The sequence below is a fragment of the Priapulus caudatus genome, unplaced genomic scaffold (assembly GCF_000485595.1).
Source record: "Priapulus caudatus unplaced genomic scaffold, Priapulus_caudatus-5.0.1 Scaffold26, whole genome shotgun sequence".
In the NCBI taxonomy this organism is placed as follows: domain Eukaryota; kingdom Metazoa; phylum Priapulida; class Priapulimorpha; order Priapulimorphida; family Priapulidae; genus Priapulus; species Priapulus caudatus.
The window spans coordinates 507,500-531,360 of NW_014577087.1; the positions used below are offsets into that span (position 1 = coordinate 507,500).

Sequence of the window (23,861 nt, forward strand, 5' to 3'; positions counted from 1 at the left end):
ACCACCTTACCTATCAGTTTCGCTGCTGTGTCGACTATCCATCTTCAAGTGAAGTTTTCAATCACACTTTAACCCATATAAAGGTAATGTCACTAATGAGGCCAAGACTTATGTTATGACTCCTGTGTAATTTGTGTACTACTACTAGGTATTATGCCAAATAGGTAGTCCGTCTCCGACGGCCTGGCTTCATTAAGAAGTTCCAATGTCAATCTTTAAAGGGTTACTTTGGTATTTCAAAGCATGGCCCCAGAAATGATTCAGCAGTTAGTTCCTTCGTTCGTCGCCAGTGGCATGGCTAAATTTACAAGTACATGTAAACACACACCCATTACTCGGACTACGTACTAACTGTCGACCATGCTCTGCCTTATCTCACAGTTTTCAGCGCGGTTGATTTCTAAATAAGCAACTGAGCAGTTGTAAACAAAGAACAACTAATAATATGCACTATAGTTATGCAAGTCGTTGGAAAACATCGAAAAAATGCACTTCTTATCAATAGAAAGTTGTTGCTGCTCTTTGGACGGCTCACGCTAAAACAATACGCGCACAAAACATAGTTTGGGTGAGATAATGAATGCTTTTAGAAGATTACAAATGTATGACTTTTATTATAAGACATATATAAAACAAAATACTACAATGAATGGTAGATAACTAAATAAAAAATATTATATTATTTAAATCAGTGATTTTACGTACAATAAAGTACAACAAGTAGTTCCTTCGCGATTGATACCTATACATGACTAGATAATATCGCCCTGCCATCTATGAGGAAAAAAGATCAACCAAAAACGAAGCCTCAGAGTCGCGTAATTATGACGTCTATTACTTAGTCAACATATTTGTTCACGATAAAAAATAGATAAATGTCATATATATATATATATATATCAGTATGGCAACTGTTAATGTCAATGATTGGAATCACGCATGGTTACTTATCACATTACATATATAATTACCCTTGTTTTTAAACTAGACCAGTATAGATAGCTAGGGCAGTGTAATGTAAAGTAAAATGTTTATCTAATGCTGTTTAATTATTGGCAAATGTTTTCAAGTACTCAAAGTAGCATAACTAACATATTATATGCAAAGTAAACTTTGACATTTTATTTGGTTCCGACTAGTTCATTACAACAATTAAAGAAATGTTAACAATAAAATGACAAAGCATATAACTTATTATAATTATAAGTTTTGTAATACTTTTTTTTTTCAAATCACAATGTTCTTACATGTATATTCCTAGGTTACTACTTTATCACTGCTAATATGGCCAAACCAGTTAATTGTGAATCTATAGCTGCAAATCTGTCATCATGATGGCACTCATTAAAAATCACCAATTTCTAGTTTACATGGCTATAGTTTACAACATCAACCTAATGAGAAAACCCAAATTTCTATTTGACCATCTAACATTCACAACATGAATAAGATCCTAGGAATAGGTGATAGAATCGAGTTGATAACTAGAGTGATGATGCGTGTGTTCTCACATATATGCATACTGCATAACAAGCACACACTTGTAAACCTACATATAGGTCACTAGCAAATACACAGTTATGGTGATAGACATGGCATAAACGTGAACCATGAAATGTGAACGTGAAGTTGTGAACCTTCCAATGTAAAACGTGAATATGGATATTGAACTAATAATGGATATTTCAATATACGTTCACAGCAGAAATAATTTTGCACGCTATTATCTCCTTACATACAAAAACACATGTCGTGACATTACTTGTTACCTGTACAAACACACACAGAGAAAAACGAGATATGAACAACAATCTCCTTTCTATACAAGAACGATGCAAAAGATGAAGCAGGCAATCTAAACAAGTTATCCCATTATAAAATGATACAACCAAAATGTATGTCAGAACAGTGATTATTTTTTAGTCTGCATGCATAGTAAGCGACATCACCAAACAAAGCTGTGTGGGGGAATACTGGAGCTACTCCGAGCTAGACAAGCCAAAACGTATTAGTGGCTTTCCAGATATTGCTCTGATACTGTTACAGCAACACCACCGAATGTTGTAGCATTGCACATAAAAATTAAAGTGCATTAACAGTATGTGGCCGTGAGTTAATTCTAGCAGTGTGCGAGCAGCAGAGTTCTTCATAAGCACATATTTTGGATGCAATAACAGAAAACACATTCAACGCACATATGTGGCCTGTGAAGTGGGTTTCATTTTATGTATTTAATGACACATTATTACATCATCTTTCGGATCAAACGAATTGGACGAATTTTTGTGTTAGTAGTTGTGCATTAGTAGTCCTTGCATGCTGCAGATATTTCTGCTTGGTTTTATAATTAACGATTTTTATAAATTAAGGAATTAATCCTAGTCCTAGATAAAATAATCTGACCCAGATTTTGCTAGCTTATTATCCATTTCTGTACAAAGGTAGCAAAAAATACATGTAAAATGCTATAATTCTCTTCATTACAATTGTGCAAAGCAATGTTCACACTTAATAATTATTCTTTATCTAGGTGAAAACTGTGAAAATATATGCAAATCATTCACTGCTAAATGCTGTACTGTTCTTACATCACACTGCATTGTTCTTCCATCCCTGGCGGAAGTTTCGGCATCCCGTGTTCATCAAACTGCAAACCACCCAGTGCAGGCTCTGCCATGCCAGGTATTCCCTGGAGGAGAAATAACACAGACACCCTGGTCATTCACACAGGATTCATCTGCTGCCTATGTCCAGCCTAGTAAGTTAGAAACATGCCCATTCTCTGATATGTTGTTGCAGACCAACAAAATGGGTCTAGTTCATGTAACCAGTATGATGCAAATTAAGACAATGATTCACAAGCTAATAGAAAAATATATAGATATACCTCGTTCTTATTCTTCTTATTCTTATTAAAATGCCTATGCAAATGATATAACAAAGCCGTCGGCATAAAATCAGCAACATAAAAAAACTATTGCATTGTAAATAGAGATGCGTACAGTCATTATGGATCCTGATACATAGTACATGATGCCAAACATCGCAAGTAAGGTTGCACTACACGTGCATTAGTCCCCTAATTTAGATTTCATACTCACCCCTGTTTCACCAGTGATATCAGTGGGTGGGTGACCCAACTCCTGCATCTGTAATTTACAGAAGATAACATGGAAAGATATTAATTTACATGTATCTAAATAAACAAAGATAACAACAATTTTCATGCAGAATAAACTATCAGAAAATATAAGACATCTTGAAACACTTATATAATGAAACAACTAATGAAATATGATCATTTTTCTCTACGATAATTCCTTGAATAATTATCATGTTAGCAGGTGCCTCATTCTATTATTGAAGATGAACTGAAAGAATCATTAAACAGATGGTTCAGTTGAAAACAAGTATTGAGAATTAATTTTTCTGAATTTACTGAAAATTAGAAACTATCCATTAGGATATGTCATTTTGGCATGAACGAAGAATAATGACTTTTTTTTAAAACAAACAGTCACACCGTTAACTTAATTAGCTGCAAACCTCCTGCATGATGGTCATGACTCGCTCAAATCTCTCCTGTTTGACCTGATCGCTGTCCCCTGGAGTCTCTGCCTCGTAGTCTGTACATATTGTCACCATCAGCTCACACTGCTTGCTGTATTTGTCATGCTCCGCTTGATCTATGACACCCTTTTTCGCTTCGAGCCATGCAGGGTACTGAGGACAACAGAGAGAAAAGACTTTTCTATCAGAAGTAGATAATGTGATTATTGACCTGCTGGAATCAACATTAGACATTATCAGTAGATCAAATGTGACAGACAGAAATTATATGCACGTGCAGAATTCACAATATGATAACCAATGTCTAGTTTTAGACACACATATACCTTACCTACACCTGAAATATAAATCACAGCTGATTCACCTCAAGCCATGTGCACTCAGACTATAATTGCTGCAGGCCAGCAAAACACAAGGTACAAAAAAGAATCAACTTGTACCTTGGAAGATATTTCTTTGAGTGATGGATACAAAACATCTTTTGATAGTAAGTTTCGCATTAGACCTTGCATCATTGGCATAAATGGGTCACTAGCACCACCTTCACTTCCCCCGACTCCCAAATTGTTCATTGCATCCAGTATATCTGTTTCTGAAAACTCTGTCTGGAATGAAAAGAGAAATCAGTTAGTAACCATGCAGTAACATGACAAGATGATAGACATAATAAAGTTAAATAATACCCATTACGTAAGTTTAGCCATTTATAATTATGGGACCACTATATTTTCTGTTTAATTTTTCATACCACACTCTAGTAAATTTTGCAGTTTTGTGTACACAAACAGTTTCAAGCAGGATGAGAATGTGCAAGATGCAAAGCTGCCTCATTCTATTTCTTTTAATCAGAGACAGAAAGGGTAAGCAACTAAATGACTATGAAATAATACCTGTAATGACTTGGCATCCTGGGCCAGACTATTTAGTGTGCCAGACAAGGATTCTGCAAATTCTTTGTTTGCCTCTGGTGATGACCCTGTAACATTACATTGATTTGCTCTGGCAATGTTTGGCATTCATACATGTCTCTTCACCTCGTGCCTGCACTAACACATCCCTACACTTATTACGCCTATACTAAAACACACCTGTGCAGCACTACCATGTCCCCACACCAACACATGCCTGTACCGATACATGCATGTACTAATACACACCTACCCTAACACATACCTAGACTAATACATGCCTACATACACACACGCCTGTACTAACACTTATCAATCCTAATGCCCACCTGCACAAACACATACCTATAGTAACACATGCTCACACCAAGACATCGCCACATTAATACACGACCTCTACTTATACACTCCTGTAGTAACACGTGCCTGTATTTACATATCCCTGTAGTAATACATGCTGGTACTAACGCAAGACTACCTCATGTGCTTGTACAGATGCAATACATACACTGCCATTGAATTATGTCAATGTATGCCTGCACTGCCATGCTTTTTTCCACACTACACCATACATATCAATAAACTTAAACTGGTCAAGTATGCGCACAGTAAATTTGATGATGACTTCATTAGGATACACATTTTATTTACCTGCTTTCTGTGCAGATTTAGTCAATTTCTGAAACTGTTCCCCTAACTCTGGTTCATCTACCATTAGGTATTGCATTGCTTTCTCAAACTGTTCAGATGCTTGCGTGGCACTTTCTGCTTCAAACAGCTCCTTAAATAGGGCTCCTGTATCAAATGTTGCCTCTGCATTTGAGCCCTGTATGAAAATAAGTACATATTATGGCAGATTTCCGTATCACAAAAGCTATCATGCATTGATGATTCAAGTCCTTTACAAAACACTGGCATAAAAAAAGGAGTAACATATCATAACTAGTAATAGTAATCACTATGTATATTCAGTAGTCACGGTTCATGTTAGTACACACTCTTGAATAAAGCCATCCGACAATAGAGTTTATAGTTTGGCTTCAGTAGGAGCTACCTTACCAAACATACAGGAATACAACCGATGGTTGTGACTGAATGCAACAAGCTGCAGGAAAAACATAAACTGTCGTTACAGTAGTTACTGCTATTACTTCAGCTTGTGCTTCTCCCGGGGAAGCAGAAGTCGTTTCACCTGTGGGCTCTGTTGGTATGGGTTGGTCAAAACCCTCAAGGGCGCCTGTTAACAAATAAATATTTAGTACCACCTAGTGCATTAATATATACAATTATAGCATTCAATTTTGCATTTAAAATATATAACGGCTATATTTTACCTAGCAGCAATTGAATATGTGATGCCTATACATTTAAGCTTAAGTTACACTATGCTGTCCTGACATTTTCAACCAATCTAGTACACTACCCTGCAATGGCTGTCTGTGGCCAGTGTTTTTAATATTACACCAAAAAATACTAATTATGACAGATAGTTAGGATCTATTTAGTACTAACATTATAATCTCCATGTCCTGCATTAGTAAGATATTTCACTGTATATAGGATCAATTTTCTACTCCAAAAATGTCTCCAAAAACCACCTCGTGCTCCATAAGCTGAAGGTCAGTGTAGTGAACATAACAACAGCTAATATATTTATAGCTACAGTACACTACAGTATTAGTACAGTATTTTATAAACATAAGCAGAACAGCCTACAGTATGGTGTTAAGGGTTTATGAAATTGACCAAATTTTTGTGGGTTAAAATAATAAAGCAAACAAGGATGTTATAATATTGCTAACTTATAGCTGGTTTTATTGTGAGCATATATACCTGCTAGTAGTGGTAAGGGCTATTAATAACATTATGAACCCACTTTTTGCAGATTGTTTTGTAAACTTGGGATGCATCTAATGCACCTTATAATCTCATAATCTCGTAATAATAATTCTTAACAGTCCAAATGGTATAGATGGAATTCGACATCGTTTCTCTAAGGCCAAAACAATATATATGTGTGGTTACCGTTACATGCCGGAAAAAAAATAGGGTAGGTAGGTAGGGAAAACATTTTATTTTCTTGAAATATTTTATTTACGAACCGTGTCCGAAGAATGTGCGTTGTGCCTTTTGAAGCAGGAACTGTCCAATTCATTTTTTATTTTATTTTTTTATTATTTTTTTGACTTTAAAGAAAATTTACAATAAAATGTTTAGGGTCGCTGGGAATAAATAGGGTCGGTCGGGAAACCGTAACCACACCTATATTTTGTTTTGGCCTTATCAGCAGTAATCAGTACGCTGAGAAGCAAGATCATAGATGGGATATGAATTTCAACGTGTATAACCACAAGATTGAATGTGTAGAAACATCCTTGATCCTTGAACGAAGCTTCTTAACACGGTCCCCGCGGATCCACGAGTCAGCTCGTGGGAACAATCAAAACGCATCCCCGCGGATCCACGAGTCAGCTCGTGGATAGATTATTGGTTTTTGTTACTCTGACTTCCAACAGATGGCAAGACCTACCTAGAAATTAAACAGGGACAGTCTATATTACCCCAGTCTTATACATTGCTTTACCATTGATTCGAACGTGAAATTAGAAGTTTTGAGACTCAAGGTAGACTGCGGTAGGCCTAGAAGGCGTAGATCAAAACAAGGTTTGTTTACCGTTTTCCTAACGGTATATAATATAATAACGGTGTAGTATATAAAATTTGAGGAATTTTTGCATGTAGAAACACAAAACAAGGTTCATACCTCACATATGTGTAAGCGGTGTCACATTTCTTACCGAGATAAAATAATAAACTGTCGACTGATATCATAACAAACTCGCGAAAATCCACCGGTGCGGTGGCATTTGAGACAAAAATGCATGAAATGTCAGTTTTTGCCCCGTTTTAATATCAATATATTATTATAAAGGGGAACGATTTTCATACTATTTGAATGTGTAAGCGTGAGATAACACTCATGCAGAGTAAATGTGTCAGTTTGGTTAGCTTTCCTGCAAAGGAAATGTGGTAATTCAACAAATGAATGCGCGGTAAAAACGCAAAAATCCCGCGCAGGGCGCGCAGCGCAGGGCGCGCAGCGCAGGGCGGTAGGTGCATTAATTGTTAACACCGGCAGAGTTGAATGTGTTAAAGGCTGTATTGGCCTCTTGTATGTAGCACTTAAACATTAAAGGGATCGTTTACTCTAGGTTCTAGGGTTATTTTCAGTTAATTTAGGTTAAAATTACGCTACATAAAAAGTTTCATGGTTCAATCACCATTAGAAATATTATTAAAAAATGTTTTAAAACTAACGACTACAGTTTGATTACAACGACGGTGGCGCCACTCAAAGCGCACGATCTGATAAGTTGCGCAAAACAACTTTTCAGCCAAGGACTACAGACCGAGGGTGTTTCTTATTTATTAATTTAAAAGCAAAAGGATTGTAATATCTTATAAACGACATATAGTTTCAGTTATAATAAATTATGGATAAATTTGCCCTAAAATGAATATCGTTTGGTTAAATAGCATTTAGGTATAAATATAATTGCATTTTTGTGATTAGCCCTCGGTCTGCAACGTGCAAAATAAATTGTCAAATACGCAACTTTTTTGGGGTGGCAGCACGGTCGCGGGTGTCATGGCGCCGTTCAAATTTCGTAGCATTGATGTGTAACTAATTATAACAATTAAATTAGGTATCTGGTAACAAATACGTGTGGGTATAGACGATTTGTTATACAGTAAGTACAGTTGTATGCATGAAAAATCCTAGAGTCTACTATCCCTTTAAACACAGCCTCATTGGGCTAGTCTAGATCACTTAACCAGGTTAAACACTTAACCAGCTGCCTATCATAATCATCAAACAAGCAACAAAACCTTGATTTTTCGGGACGTGTCGTACGTAGACTAAGTTAGTGTCACTGTCAGGATAGGGCCTGCGGCAACTGTACGCGAGCTATTAATAGTACTAGAGCTAGTGTAAGGATAAACCGACCAGGCTCTCCGACTGTTACACATCGTAGGACTAACCAACGTAGTGTTAAGCAAGAAGGGAACTAAGTCTTGTGGCTAGTGTGACTGTCAGGACAGATTGAAAGACACACGTTACACCTTCGCAATATTACTAAAATAGTATAGTCTTAATTAATGGAAAGCAAATTATGTGATTAAGCAAAGAAGTTAACGTACTGTCCAACAATGCGTCTAATTCTTTATCGCTATTAGTAAGCTTGTTATCTGTTTGTGTTGCCGTGTTTGAATCACATGTTGGAGTTTTTGGAACTTCTGAATCGGCGCTCTCCATGTTGACTGTATCGTATCGCCATCTACTGGCTCGTTTTGCCACTGCTCTCAATTTTTCGAGTTTCGACTCTCGTGTTTCTAAAAAGGAAATGCTGTCTGTCTACGTTCGGTACAGGGCGTGTAAACCAAAACGAGTTGAAAATGTTAAAATGCTCGATACTTATATATATATATATACATATATATATACGTATGATAATGATGCGCTCGGAACACATATAATTTATTGCGATATATTTCACAGGAACGCACGTACATGCGCACACACTGTGTGTGTTATAGCACATTCTACCCCATTTATATGCACGCACTCGGTGCGCACTCACACGTGAAAACATACGCTCGCACCTGCACACGAGCCCAGACCCACCCACGCACAGACCCACGCACGCATAGCTGCAAACACATACACTGACGCAGAGTGTTATATAGAAACATGGTATGTGAATCATGCGTAATTTTACACCTGATTGGCGTGTGAAATAACACCTGAGACGCAAGTGAAGTGAACGCCAATCGGCGTATAACATGTATAATTCCGAGAGAGCTAACGCCACCAAATTAACTTGCCTCGGTGTCAAGTTGTCAACTCACGTACAGTTAACAGACACGCTAGACGCAACCTCGTTACCTTTACCCACCACCCCACTCCACCCGCTTAATACTTTACTTGCTTATTTCTCATATCCATAATTTGATTGTAATATTTCTTCTATCCGAAGAAAATGTCCGTAGGAACTCATCTTCGATTATTATATGGAGGATAATCATTGTGAAGTATTATTGAATCTGTTGTGAACGGAGTAGACGTTACGAAACGTACCGTACGTACGCTTTATGATGGACGGATTGCTTTCACTACTCGAAGGAAAGCTGGTCTAAACTGATATTGTTCCGAGGTCATCACAGTTCGAATCGTATAATTTCTGAATAAAACTACAGGCCGCATATAGTGTAAGACCGTATCCTATTGAATACGGTCTTTGATATGCCTTGCACGCCTTTGCGCATGACGTCACAATCATGACTATCGTGGAGGTCGCGGAATGATTATGGCAATGGCATTGACATATCTCTTTAAAGAAACAGAAAAAAACCTTGCAGACTAATATAAGAATGCATCGGAGCGGAACAACGCACAGCGATCTATGTCTCAATTACGAGCGCTCAATCTAGATTTTGATTGAAAAAATCATGCGTCCTGTGAACAGTGGAATGGAGGCATCGATTTATTCGGTGACTTATATAATCTAGTTTCAAACGAGTGGGAAAAAAGTTGGTGGTATCTTGACCGCACTCCCTCTCTCACTCCCTCGTACGCTCTCTCTCTCTCTCTCTCTCTCTCTCTCCCCCCTCTCTCTCTCTCTTTCTCTCTCTCTCTTTCTCCTCTCTCTCGCTCTCTCTCTCTCTCTCTCTCTCTCTCTCTCTCTCTCTCTCTCTCTCTTCTACCTCTTTCCCTAGCAGTTTTTTTGACTCACTTCTTCGCCTTTATTCTAAACTCTCTGTCACGGTCTAATCTCTTAGTTCTCTCGATCTACTCTATATATTTATCTGGCCATGTTTTTTTCGTTAAGTCTCTCTCTCTCTCTCTCTCTCTCTCTCATTCCCTCCCTGTCTCGCTTTTCCATTTCTTTCTTTCCATTTCATTCTTTTACTCCGCCTCCCTCACCCACTCTCTCGACCTTCCCCTCACCCACTCTCTCGACCTTCCCCTCACTCTCTTTCTCTCTCTCTCTCTCTCCGGCCTCCCCTTCTCTCCTCCAGCGTGCACTCTCTCGGCAGCAGCCAGCCATGTAGCCCAGAGCTGTGCAGAGATCTGTCATGTACATTTCCCCTCTTTTATTCGATACGCACAGAGGCGTCCGTCCTTCGGCAGACATGTGGCGATGCACAGCCGACATTGCGCGAGGCCGCCGCCTGCGCACGTACGGCGAGAATGACCCGTAACGACGCAGCGGCGGCCCACACGGCAGGCTGCGCGATAGGATTACAAACGAACATGTGCGCACCACTTGCGTGCGCGCGGCGACCGCTCTCGTGTTTTCACTGCTTCGCGAGGAGAGACCGTGCGAAGCGCGCTCGCACGCACACACACTCACGCAGCCTCGTCGTCCGCACATCACCCACGAACACAGCAAGAGAGAGAGAGGGAGAGAGCGCCACCGACCGCCGAAAAGAGACACGCCGACTCGCCACCACGCGAGACATCAAGCCGAGAAGAATTCCCCCTCTCTCCGTCCCTCCGAGATTACGCCATCGTGTTGAGTAATCATTGCCCGGGGGGTAACGTGGATGTGTTTGGAGAGACTCATCGCGCGGCGGGATCGCGGCGACTGCTGCGGTGGCATCCGGTGGCAGGGACTAGCCTGCGAGCAGTAGCAGCATAAACAGCTTCACGCAGTGCCCGCGTATTATAGGAGAGACTCGTGAACACAGAGTGTGGAAGATATAGCCGCTGTGTTTGCTTGCGTGTGTCTGTGATAACCCGGGCTGCACGCCGGAGGATGCGGAAAGAAGAGTGAAGATGTTGAGATTTTTATTGACGATTGCTTTTCTCTGCGAACTGCTGTTGGTGGAACGGATCTGGGACGTACAAGCGCAGGATAATGAAGTAGCAAGCTTGCGGTTCGTATATCTTGGCTATTTCTAAACTAAAATGCACTCCATACCCGCATCGGAGTTTAGTTTAGCCTCGACGATAACGACTAGGTTCGTCCTTGCAGCATGCCAAACTGAAATCTATCGGATATCTCGCGCTTAAAGAGTGTTGAATAATTAAACTAGTTTGCAACGTTTCAATTATGACATATAAATATACACATTACCAAGTGGCACAACACGGCAAGCGTAGGCCTACTATTTTACATATAGAAACAGATAGCAGATTGTTTATGATAAACGAACGACATCTTTCGGGGCAAAATAGTTATTCTCTTTAGCATTAGATAGTTCGTAGCAAAAAGAATACTACGATGACATAATTGTTTCGCTCGATAATCTATCGGTCGCTGCCTGAGATTAACATAACTAAATGACTGTGATGTCCACGGAAAAAATAGGATGGTTCCTACGTCTCACATGCACCACATGTGACTGTTCGTGTGCATCTCCCGTTTGGCTCTGTTAAAAACTTAAAATTATATGGAAACGAGGCGTGTGGTGATCTCCTGAGTCTCCTCTAGTTTCATTCGTCAGTGACTTAATAGAAATACATTCAATGTCTTAGATAATAATTTTAATAGTCGCGTAGTGAGTTCATTTTACTAGTCGCATGCAGAACGGTGACCCTGGAACCTACAAACGGCAGACGAGACGTGGGGCACGGGATTGCCGCGTGACTGTTGTTACTGCAACGTGCCCGCGTCATACATACAATCGGACGCACGCACACACGCACGCACGCAGACACCCACACAAGACAGGCGCTTGCGCGCAAACACAGCCCACACACACACTAGACACGGTACGACAGACACTCAGTACACAGTAGACACACATCGCCTACTCTCTCGTTCACATCACGCGCGCATCGCACACGGTGACGCACGCACGCAACGCCCGCGCACGCACGCGCGCACACACACACTGGCGCTGCGCGCACCTGCGACGCACGCAAGCATCGCTGCCGCTGCTGACTACACAACACCCACGCCACGTCACACGCACAGGCCACGCCCGGCCACAGCACTGGCGCCGCAGCAGCACACGAACGCCAGCACAGCGCACGCAACGCGCGACATACACAGGCGCGTCGGTATGTTTACGGGGGCGATCCGGAAGTCAAAAAGCACAAATTCTGTCAACAAATATTTTTCGTACGTAATCGCCTGCGACGACCCGGAAGTCGGCCGACTGTCACCTGTCAACAACAACGCTCTTGTGACTTGCCCCGCCCACGACCGTAAACGCACCAACGCGTGTTCACCTCCTCCTCCTCCCACGACGTTTCTTTCTTAAGATTTACTGCTGGCACGGTGCCTAGATGCGGAGGCAAGCGGACGTGCGGCGACCTAGCGCACCAACATCATGGGAGGACGACGACAGCCGCCCTGTCATCCATCACTTTCACCCACTAATCACCGCCGCCGTCGATTCACTTTTACTTTTGTACACGCAGTTTTTTTTCTCTCTTTCTCTCTCTCTTTCTCGACACATCTGACCTACTTACCCACTTGCGGACATCAAAACTTTCCCCTTCACTCTGAAAGCGTGCGCTGGCGTACTTCGGGCACAGGCAGGACAATGGATTCGAGCAATATAGGGCTGTGTGTATAAATCTCATGGCTATAATACGCAAAGAATATGGCAAGTGTCGGGCACCGATACACGTCGTGCGTTATACCCTTATTGTGCTGTACACAGAGTCGGAGTCACTAAACGAGTGCCATATTTATTTACGCACATTGACACGTTAATAATCGAATTTATTACAGGTTAAATTGCACCCGTACACGTATAGTTAAGTAAGGATTAATGAAGAACAAAATCAGTACGAACCGAGTGATCAACAACAACATCGGGAGAGAATAAAAACAAACAACCGACAAATCAACAACAGACCAAAATCTGCAAACTGTATTTTTAATTGGTTTTTATTTACTCCTGATAACATCAAAATATCAGCTGACAAAATTAGAAACCTTCCATTATAAATCTCCTACGAGGTTAACCCGCATAGACTGGTGCTCACGCCTCCTTTCTGTAACTTGTTATCAGGCAGCCCTCCATTTCTCTTACCGTTCCGACCCTTCGCAGCGTTGGTTGACTTGCGGCTGACCTGAACGCCACCCCGCGGGCGTAACCTGCCATATTGCTGTTTAAGATGTAACATCACTTAGACGCAGGCGAGCCGTGTCGCACAATTACGTGCGCGTGACTTGCAGATAAAACGCGCCGTTCGAAAACCTTGGCTGGCGTGCACGTGAGCGACGGGAAGTACGTGCGCGCAATGCTAACCCGCGCCAGCCACCTCTGGGTCGGTCACAGCTTCATGGCTCCAACCGGGAGAGCACCGGAGGATGTATACGCAAGCAGCATCGCCAAGGTTATCTAGGTAGCAGGAGCCAGGCATCGCATGCCCGCGGGGGAAAGAACGCCGCTTGCGTGCGCTCGGATGGCCGCACGCTGAATGTCGATGAGGACACGGGTGTGAATACGAACGATGGTGGATATGCGAGCGCTAACGATTTTATCAATGAGGAACTTGCAGGACGTCAGTCGCTATGAGGGCTGATATGTGACGTTAAACGTCCAGAGTCTGCCTCGATTTGTAAAGAACGAGCTGAAGCGAGTTGAATGCGTTAGGCCGAAGCGTCCAATAAGAGCCTGTGCAATATATATTCTGACATAAATATATTTCGCCGGCAATGTCACGAAAGATCTAATAAATATATTGTGACTGATTGGGTCTTTGTAATACGTTGCCTGGCTGCACAATAGAGAAAGGAAGCCCGCGTGTGGATTCCAAATGAATAGAAAATATGAATGGAAAAAGTAGGAACGCAATTATAGCCGAACATATTGTTCAGTTTATATTAAATATTCAGATTAACACGTTATTTATTCTTGTCAACGTAACCATACTTTATAATATACATACTTTTATATAGTAATTAGTATTTAGTATTTACATATATCAGTCTATATATATATATATATATATATTCCCGACGATCTATCTATATATATATATATCGTATTTACACACACGCGCGCACACACACACGCACACGCACGCGCACGCGCACGCGCACGCGCACGCGCACGCACGCACGCACGCACGCACGCGCGCACACGCACACGTACACGCACACGCACACGCACGCACGCACGCACGCACGCCCGCATGGCACGCACGCACGCACGCACGCACGCCCGCATGCACGCACGCACGCACGCACGCACGCACAAATATATATATATAGTATATATACTCATATTATATTTTAGTGGGCCACATGTTTGCACCGATGACAACTCTACCTATTGCTGCCCGGGATGGGAAACTGCGAATGGTGGCAAGGAATGCTCGCAGCGTACGTATGCACAGTGACGCGGTTTCTTCCAATGCGAAAATGTCGTAAAACTACGACAAGATAATGGTGTAGGGCGCCCGTGGAAGCTCTAGGGGGGTCTATAGGTTCATAATTACTGCCTCCATGGTTACTCTGCTCACGAGCAGATGCCGACACATATGTAGACTTAAATATAGTCAAGAATATAATGATATATGATATATAGAATGTATATTCGATGTCCAGATTCGTCTAAACATGCGATGCATGCATGATCGATGCTTGATCGATGCCCGATCGATGCCTGATCGATGCCCGATGTCGATGCATGCATCAATAATCTATAACGTGTTGATGAACCAAACACGTATCGCCTGTAATGACTTTCTTTCGATGGTCATGTTTGATGTAGCTATATGCAGTACACCGTGCCATCCCGGAATTTGCGTTGGTCCCAATGTTTGCGACTGTCCCGGCGCGGGAGCAGCAGCAGGCTGCTTTCACAGGAAGACGATAATGACACCCAAGATCACCGAGCTGCAGGTAGGTGGCAGTAGCATCGCGGTCATACAGCGCGTAATCGCGTCGCTGTAGTTGTACTTGGGTTTATTGCCCGATAGCGTGCGATTGCTTGGTATTGAAGAAATTATTGAAGAAATGTTACAGTCTCCTATCTCGCTCTCTCCCCGTCTCGCATTCTCACGACTTTGTGCGCCCGCTCTACTCCCCCTCTCTTCTTCTCTATTTATCCAACTACTCTATCACTCTCTCTCTCTCTCCCTCTCGTCATTCACATACAAACGCGCATGCATGCTCTAGCACAAAAATAGCCTCCACGATTACCCATAACTCACTGTCTTTTTGCGATCTCACTACTTGCTATGCGCGCAATGCGATGCCCACGTGAACGCATCACCTTAAACCTGAGAGGCAACGTGACGTTTTATTGATACTGATACAGGAACTTCATGAGAATTCGACGCAGACGAGGCTGGGCTATATAGCAAAGTTAATGACCGACATCCGGTGCCCACAAGGCTACACGTACAACGATACAGACCAAATATGTCACGGTACATACTAATAATGTCATTGTCATTCCGTACGTGTCTGAAATTATTCAGAGAATTTAGCTCTGGCAATGGCTATATAATAATTTCGATAACCGGGTGAATTAAACATGGGAATAATACATGTTCTTTGGACCAAGAGTTTATGTTGTTGAAACAGTAACACGTAAAAATAAAAATATGATGAGAAAAACAATCAAAAGGTGATAAATTCTTACGTAGTCATTTCTCAGTATTTGAAATATATATCTACAGTAAGGGGACCTGTTGAACTAAAGTAGATTTGCATGTAGAAGTGAGTATACATGCATTGCATGCGAAAACAACACCTTTAGTACCCGTTCGTGGCGAGGAGTTGAAACAAGGAATGAACTCAAATATCATTATTATTATTATTATTATTATTATTTCCAAAGTGGCATTAGCCGGTGGCTTCTGGGTTGGCCGTGTCCCAATCTGGGACATAGGGATTCAATTCAGAATTTTTCGCAGGATGTGTGCTGTTCCTAGTAGTGCGATTATTATTATTACTATTATTAATATTATTATTATGATATTACTTTATTAGCGATAAAATAACACGCATCTCTACATCGCTGTTTAATTAATGACACATTGGCTATCACGCAGATATTATTGAGTGTGAGGAGGCGGTGCAGCCGTGCCATCAAATCTGCATCAACACGCCGGGAAGCTACTACTGCGCCTGTCAGCGAGGGTTCGTGCTGCACAGTAACGGCCTGTCCTGTGTCGGTGAGTGAGGTTAGCTTGGCGCGTGTGACAAGCAAGCAGCAAACCGAGTTCTCAGCCATCGACGCCGCATATACGCGTGCTAATGGACGTTACGTCGGTAGTTTGACATACGGCCCGATTCGGCTGTCAACTTTCATTTTTTCTGGCTAGCAGAACCACTTGTCTTTTTGCGCCACCTTTTCAGAAAGCCTTGAACTTTCTATAGCTCTTTCCGTACTCAGCAATCTCTTTACCTCACTAAACGTATTGAGTAAGATTACGCCGCACACAGTTCGCGCTGCTTTTTTTATTCGCAATGTAGAATCACGGGAAACATTACACTGAAGTCCGGGTCCGCGAAACGAATGTAGCTTGCACTTAGCAATGCCGACGGGGGTTTGCAATGATTTTGATGCGGGCTGAAGGGAGCGATGCCAGGCGAGATCCGTGCGTGTGTGTTTGTGTGTGTGCGTGCGTGCGTGGGTATATGCGTGCGTGCGTGCGTGTAGAGGCGTAGTTCACGCTCGGCGATGCGGTCGGTAGCTCGCGCAGCAGCCCGGCGTGATCTGTCAGTATTGCCTTCGGTCACCGAGGAAGTTACCGCTTAATTATGTGAGCGCACACACTACACCTAGATACATCGGTACGGCCAATGTTCTATGTACGGTATATATATTTATATATATATATATATATTTATATATATTATAATATATATATGCGCACACGTACGCACGCAAGCACATACGCACAAACACATACAACTAAAGGCGCACGCGCACGCGCACGCACACACACACACCCGCACGCACGCAGACGTAAACACATACACACGCACGCACGCAGACGCGCACACACGCGCGCGCATGCAGAAATGCACGTGTCGCAGTGATTTAACCGGAAACGAAGGCGCTCAGTAGCGCAGCACGTGTTCCTGTTTTGCCACGCGGCCCTATTCCTGCCCGAGCCCCGACCTGCCCGAGCCCCGACCATTTAGAGGCCAGAACACGCCCGGCCGATTACGGATGATGTGCCTGGTCCGCGGAAGGCGTAGCCTGCATTCGGCCTGCTCACGGGGGTTAGCATAATGCAGACGTGAATCAGCGTTTCCCAGGGCATCGTTGGCCTGTGCGGGGCGGGGGGGCGGGGGTTTATTGTTGACCACAATGTGATGTTGGTTGGGTAAACATTGCCCTCCACTTCGCATGTCCACCAGACTTGGAGAGAAATTGAGCGATATTAGAAGGAAGCTCTGACATGTAAATTGACAGTCAGAGTAAGAGCAGAGAGAGGTGGTAGGGAGAGAAAAATAGGGAATGAGAGAGAGAGAGAGAGAGAGGAGAGAGAGAGAGAGGAAGAGAGAGAGAGAGAGAAAAAAGGAAGTAGCGACGAAAAAGATTGATAGAGAGTTGGCGGAGAAGAGAGGGAAGACGACAAGATAGAGATACTGACAGAGAGGTAGAGCAAAAGAAAAAAAGTTAGCAAAATAGTCATGGCAAGAAAGAAAAGAGCAGGAGGCAGAGCGTGGGGAGAGGGGGGCTGATAAATAGTAACTTGCATCTAAGAAGAAAATAGGGCATATTCACCACTATGAAGATACAGCGATATGACAAGGTAGCCCACTTAAATCAGTGAGGCTAAAATGGGTCGTAATCCCAAAGGATGGCACATCATATATGACGGCGTATATACTCCATAAATGCTGGAATAATTATTCGATGCCAGTTCGTTCGAAATCGAAACATAGTGTGAACTAATATCGTTTTCTTTTCTTATTGATCTCTCTGGCGTGATGGTGATGTCAACAGACACGACGAGGCTACGCACCTGCGCGCGGCGACGCACTTGTGCTGCCACCGACCTATGCCACAACACTTACGGCAGATACCGATGCAGCCTGTCACAATGGCTTCCAATGTCGCCGAGGATGCGGCGCACCTGCACAGGTAGGCGACAAGCATACCACACACACGCTTCACGGTCACGCCACCCTTCACACGCCACGCACACACGCACGCAAGCAGCCACACACACACACACACACACACACACACACATCAGCACACACACACACACACCCATACACAACAACACACACATCACACCACACACACATCACACACCACACGACACACACACACAACACACACACACACACACACCACACACACACACACACACCACACTCACCACCAGCCACACACACACACACACACACACACACATGCACGTGTCTGAAGAACTGCGAGAGAGAGAGAGAGACAGAAACGCATGCACGCGCATACATATACCTATATCATAGACAAATAAATTATGTCACAGACGAGAACCGGTGTTTTCACGAATACGGATGCATCCGGTAGCAATCTCTGGGACTATTCCGATTTTACATACTTACACACATCGATATTTTGGCCGATACTATACATTTCACACGGCATGGTATTTCACAGTCTTGAAAAACTTACCCAAAAAAACCGAACCTGTGTGCGAACTAACTTCATGAAAAATTACTTACTTTGGTTGTATATATTATACACATTCACACGCACACACACATATGCACGCACACGCACACTTTCAGTCTTATATAGCAAAGTCCGATGACCGCAAGAACGCTATACGTACACTCGTGTGATATTCATGATTAATGTGTGATAAACCTTCCCGATACTCACTGACGAACACTAACTCGGCGTAACTTTCTCGGCAGATATCAACGAGTGTGAGCTCTACCGGGATATATGCGGTAGCGGTTGCGTGAACATGGTCGGCTCATACATGTGCACGTGTAGCCGCGGATATGTGCTGCGAAACGAAGTCTGCGTCGGTGTGTATATACCTTATCGTGTCATCGTAAATTATATTTTACTCACATTATAACTTTAATCTTGCGGTGAAGTTTAATGGAGAGAAGCATGTGATGGATTGAAGTGGATATGGAGAGCGAGCGAGCGAGAGAAAGAGAGAGATTGGGGCGGGGGTGAGATCGAAAGGAAGAGCTGAGAACAGAGACTGTGTAAGAATTCCGCGTTAAAATTCTGTCAATTAAATGTATTTTGTAGAATTAATTGCTTTGTCTATCTAATCGTGATCATTATATGCAGATGAGAACGAATGCGCTCGCCATGACAGAGGTGGCTGTGAGCAAAACTGCACCAACACAGACGGCAGTTTCTTCTGCTCATGCAGACCAGGGTATACCCTAGGACCCAACGGTCGAACGTGCATAGGTATTACACCTTTCATCAGCTATACGCATGCTTAATAATTATGTACATGTTAAAACATCACCTGCAGATATATAATATGTAATGTCTGGATAGCCTTGTAGATAGACTTGTAGATATATTGATGCGTGTTAGTTAGATAGAACAGCATAGTGCAACGGTGTTCAAACGCAAAAATTTTGAAAATAGTATTTCGGATCGTGCACTTCATCACAATGAGATTGAACGTTTTGATTAAAACTATAGCCTCGTTCACACGGAGCAATTTGTCCCCGGGTCGAAAACGATCCGGGCTAAACTTGTCCCGGGCCAAGCGTTCACACGGACGTTTTCTCGGTACAAAGGTGATCCGTGCCATTTTGTCCCGGATCGTTTTTGTACCAACTACAGAGTGGGTACGAAAACGATCCGGGACGAACTTGACCAGATCGCTGGTTCATTTTTGCCGTGTGAACGTGCACTGACACACGTCACAGGACAAAATTAGTACGGTGGTAGATGTCGTCAGTGTCGACTTCCGCTTTACTTCGCCGCATTTCTCAGTTTCTACACGCGCGTTTTTCAGTATTTTCATTGAGTTAAAAGATACGTCAAAAGGCAAAAAAAAGTAACAGAATGGGTTGATTGACTGTGGTCTCACGAGGACAACGTCGCTCTTCTCGATATTTGAAAATCGGGTTTTATACAGGCGCAGTTAACAGGAACTTCGGGAAATCGTCTAGCCTACCAAGAAATTGTTGAAAAACTGACTGAGCGGGGGATAGTTAAAATTAACTGTATAACAAGTTGTAATCGGCTCAAACGGAAGGTGGTAGACAACAACAACAGATCGGGAAGGGCACGAACATCGTGCAGTTATTTCAAGGAATTTGACGAAGTGTTGCGAAGGCGTCTAGCGGTGAGCCACATTCGCTTACCAAGGCATGTCCTGTAGAACTGATCGATCAAACGTCGTGTGAACGCTCTCGTCAAAATCAACCCGTGTCATTTTTTATCCGGGTCAGTCTCGGATCGTTTTCGACCCGGGACAATTGCTCCGTGTGAACACGCCTTATGTTTCATGTCTTGAAGATTCTTGTATCTGTGACACACGCATTCACGTTGTTCACTGTGTAGGCAATTAAAGTAGTTCTGAGTATCGTGTGCATAATGTTATACGTTCGCTAGGACTTTACGTTGGTATACTATCTGTACTGTGATATCTGTTGAAATCTTTGTGGGTTCGGTGGCTGGTATATATAGTATAAACTTTGCTCCTGTCCGGAATAACCGAATTAAATGAATTTCTGGTCACCTATAATGCGCGTACTTACTAGAAGAAGTTCGTCAGTGATTTTCTCTCTGTGTGTCTCGTTGCATGGGTTTGTGCTGCATGGTGTTGTTATCTTTGCTTCCTCGCAGACGATGATGAGTGTAGCATGGGATTGCATTGGTGTGAGCATGCATGTCTAAACATTGGTGGCGGCTACATCTGTAGCTGTCCGGAGGGCTACAATCTGCATCCCAACCTTCATAACTGTGTTCTCATAGGTTAGTGTCGCTCGTGTGCGATAACGTACTGGCTTCGATGAGATAGCGTGCGAGTGCACGGCGCATTTCAAGGCCAGCCGCCCATCGTCCTAATTACATCTTAGCAGCGCTCGTAATAGAGATTTACGATATTTGTGATACGATGTGTTAACCTAATCAAACAACGGCTGAATTTGAATGAAGTTGGCTACCTAGTCGTGTACTTTACGCGCTAAACTAGATATATGCAAAGCATGAGTAATTTAAACTGGTTTCTAAAGCACTCTGGTCTCGGTTAGTCCGTACGTGCATAATAACACGTTTATGCACGAGTTTACACCCATGAATCTGTGTGATTACGAGAAACGATACAATACCCCGCATTGTAGTTCTGGAGGTGGTTGTACCCTTTCCCCACGAGATCACCATAGAGCTGGATCGCTGCGACCCGCCGTGTGAGCACGGAGGCACCTGCTCGCAGCGCAAGTGTACCTGCCCACCTGGAGTTACAGGTGCATCGTGCGGTAAAGGTGAGTGAGCGTAGCGTGAGAGAGGGTATAACCCTCTCGAACAAGTTCTCGGAAGATGGGCGTACGAGGCAAAGAGTACACGAGTTATAAGATGTGGTTTATATAGTAAAAAATTTCGATATTATTTAATGCACCATGAAACAAATCTGACTCAAGCGATGACCGGCTCTCATCGTATCAATAAAGTGTTGATTCGCTTTTCGAACGGAATTTGGGGTAGACGTAAACGCAATCGCTTTACGTAAGCATGTAGCAAAACGTCTATATGTTATTCTCCCTAAAGAGCGAATTATGTGTAGGCCCTTAAACATTCAGTGCTGTATCGGTAAACGAAATAACACGTGAATAATGTGAAGTAAAACGTAACGTAACTTTACCGAAAGAGTTCATCTGGACTCCCTGTGACACGCACAGTCTTTCGTGCACTATAGTTAATATGAGGGTAACGATTCATTAAACAATGGATTAATTGTAATAGTATTTGGCCAGATATCAATGTGCCAATAGCAAAGTGAAACATTGATAATTATCGCCGATAGTTAAGTGAATAATTGACAATTTTCGATAGTTGTATATCATTAAAACATCAGTTGGTTAGTTTACCACTAAGTATATGTTTTCGCTCCTAAACACGCCTGAATGTTTACAGATATTGACGAGTGCGAGGAGAATACGGACGCGTGCGACCAACTCTGTCAGAATACATTTGGTTCTTATTCTTGCTTCTGCAAGCCCGGATACACTATAGCCGACAAAACTTCGCTCTGCACGAAGAACACATGCTACCCGCCGTGCAAGAATGGCGGCGAATGTATCGAGGTGCGAACCACACGAATCCTCCCGTGAAAACCACGAATACACCTGTAAACCCCACGAACGCACATGTTGGCGCCATGAACTAACATGCGAACACCGTAAAATTAACTCACATGAGGATACGATGAACTCACGTGTGAACACCAAGAGCTCACCTGTACTCTCCAGGAACTAACATGTGAACACCATGAACTAACTTGAGAACACTATGAACCCACGTGTGAACATCATGAACTAACCTGTGAACCCCATGAACATATCTATTAGCCCCACTAAGTTTAAATACACATGCCCCCTTAACATGCCCAAGATACGCGTGAACCTATTCAATTCACATGCGAACCGAACATGCAACATAATGTTCGGATAGTTCATTCACCCATATAAGGTTCAAAACGAAACTGACCGCATCTGGCCATATTGTCACGGACGCTTCAAAAACATCATAATAATGTCATAAAAGCAACGAGCGCAATAAACGTTTTACGTGATCATTCATCAGGAGACTTGCCGCTGCTTGCCTGGATACCTGGGCCGATCGTGTGAGCTGGACTACGATGAGTGCCGACTGTGGAGACCATGCAGCCACTACTGCACGAACGTACCGGGCGGCTACCGCTGTGACTGCCCCGACGGCCTCTCGCTCGGCAGCGACGGCCACATCTGTGTGGGTAGGTGTCACGCTGCCGTGGTAATTGTAATATTATATTGTATTGCATTATATTATATATATCCCTGCCACGCATTCCTAGGTTATATGGGTTGGACGAATGCGTGTAACGTAAGGTGAAATGCTTCCTGATGTTTCGTAGGCCCGGGAGATTGCGACCCACCATGCTTTGGAGGCATGTGCATCAACAGCACATGTGTCTGCCCGTACGGCGTCAGTGGCGTCACCTGTACGACAGGTGAGACAATTATATTGTGTTTTAATTGCCATTATGTTTCGGCATTGTATTATATTTGCTAGTTTTATTATTATTATTTAAGTATAATATTTTAATTGAAACGGGACCTTGCTAATATGTTTCAATTGTCAGTGTGCGTGTTGATATTGTGTTTTGCGTGGCTATTATTATTATTATTATTATTATTTCCAAAGTGGCATTAGCCGGTGGCTTCTGGGTTGGCCGTGTCCCAATCTGGGACATAGGGATTCAATTCA

The 23,861-nt window shown here is 42.9% G+C and overlaps 2 protein-coding genes across 2 annotated transcripts in view; one reads left to right on the top strand and one right to left on the bottom strand.

The window, feature by feature from the left end:
- Positions 1–1,100: 1,100 nt before the first annotated feature.
- LOC106814604 (peroxisomal biogenesis factor 19-like) lies at positions 1,101–8,799 on the bottom strand. The gene is made up of 8 exons (XM_014818942.1): positions 8,682–8,799; positions 5,630–5,715; positions 5,130–5,304; positions 4,461–4,546; positions 4,011–4,175; positions 3,547–3,723; positions 3,102–3,149; positions 1,101–2,689 (listed from the first exon to the last, which is right to left on the bottom strand). The coding sequence occupies exons 1-8, from the start codon at positions 8,794–8,796 to the stop codon at positions 2,585–2,587; spliced, it is 957 nt and encodes a 318-aa protein (XP_014674428.1). The 5' UTR covers positions 8,797–8,799; the 3' UTR covers positions 1,101–2,584.
- A 2,037-nt stretch (positions 8,800–10,836) lies between these two features.
- Positions 10,837–23,861, top strand: part of LOC106814344 — a 32,230-nt gene continuing 19,205 nt past the window's right edge. Inside the window, exons 1-12 of the mRNA XM_014818648.1 lie at positions 10,837–11,420; positions 14,745–14,830; positions 15,222–15,352; positions 15,771–15,882; positions 16,510–16,632; positions 18,420–18,557; positions 19,325–19,441; positions 19,719–19,844; positions 21,740–21,880; positions 22,530–22,699; positions 23,199–23,367; positions 23,509–23,604. Of these exons, the coding sequence (XP_014674134.1) occupies positions 11,320–11,420; positions 14,745–14,830; positions 15,222–15,352; positions 15,771–15,882; positions 16,510–16,632; positions 18,420–18,557; positions 19,325–19,441; positions 19,719–19,844; positions 21,740–21,880; positions 22,530–22,699; positions 23,199–23,367; positions 23,509–23,604 (1,510 nt within the window). The 5' untranslated portion in view covers positions 10,837–11,319. The remainder of the gene's footprint in view (positions 11,421–14,744; positions 14,831–15,221; positions 15,353–15,770; positions 15,883–16,509; positions 16,633–18,419; positions 18,558–19,324; positions 19,442–19,718; positions 19,845–21,739; positions 21,881–22,529; positions 22,700–23,198; positions 23,368–23,508; positions 23,605–23,861) is intronic.

What these genes read in the sequence shown, in the direction of transcription:
- LOC106814604 (XM_014818942.1), bottom strand. Translation starts at nt 8,796, where the DNA reads ATGGAGAGCGCCGATTCAGAAGTTCCAAAAACTCCAACATGTGATTCA. An exon ending in AGGATGCCAAGTCATTACAG is followed by an intron (nt 4,176 to 4,460) that starts GTATTATTTCAT and finishes TTTTCATTCCAG; the next exon opens with ACAGAGTTTTCAGAAACAGA. An exon ending in ATATCACTGGTGAAACAGGG is followed by an intron (nt 2,690 to 3,101) that starts GTGAGTATGAAA and finishes TTTCTCCTCCAG; the next exon opens with GGAATACCTGGCATGGCAGA.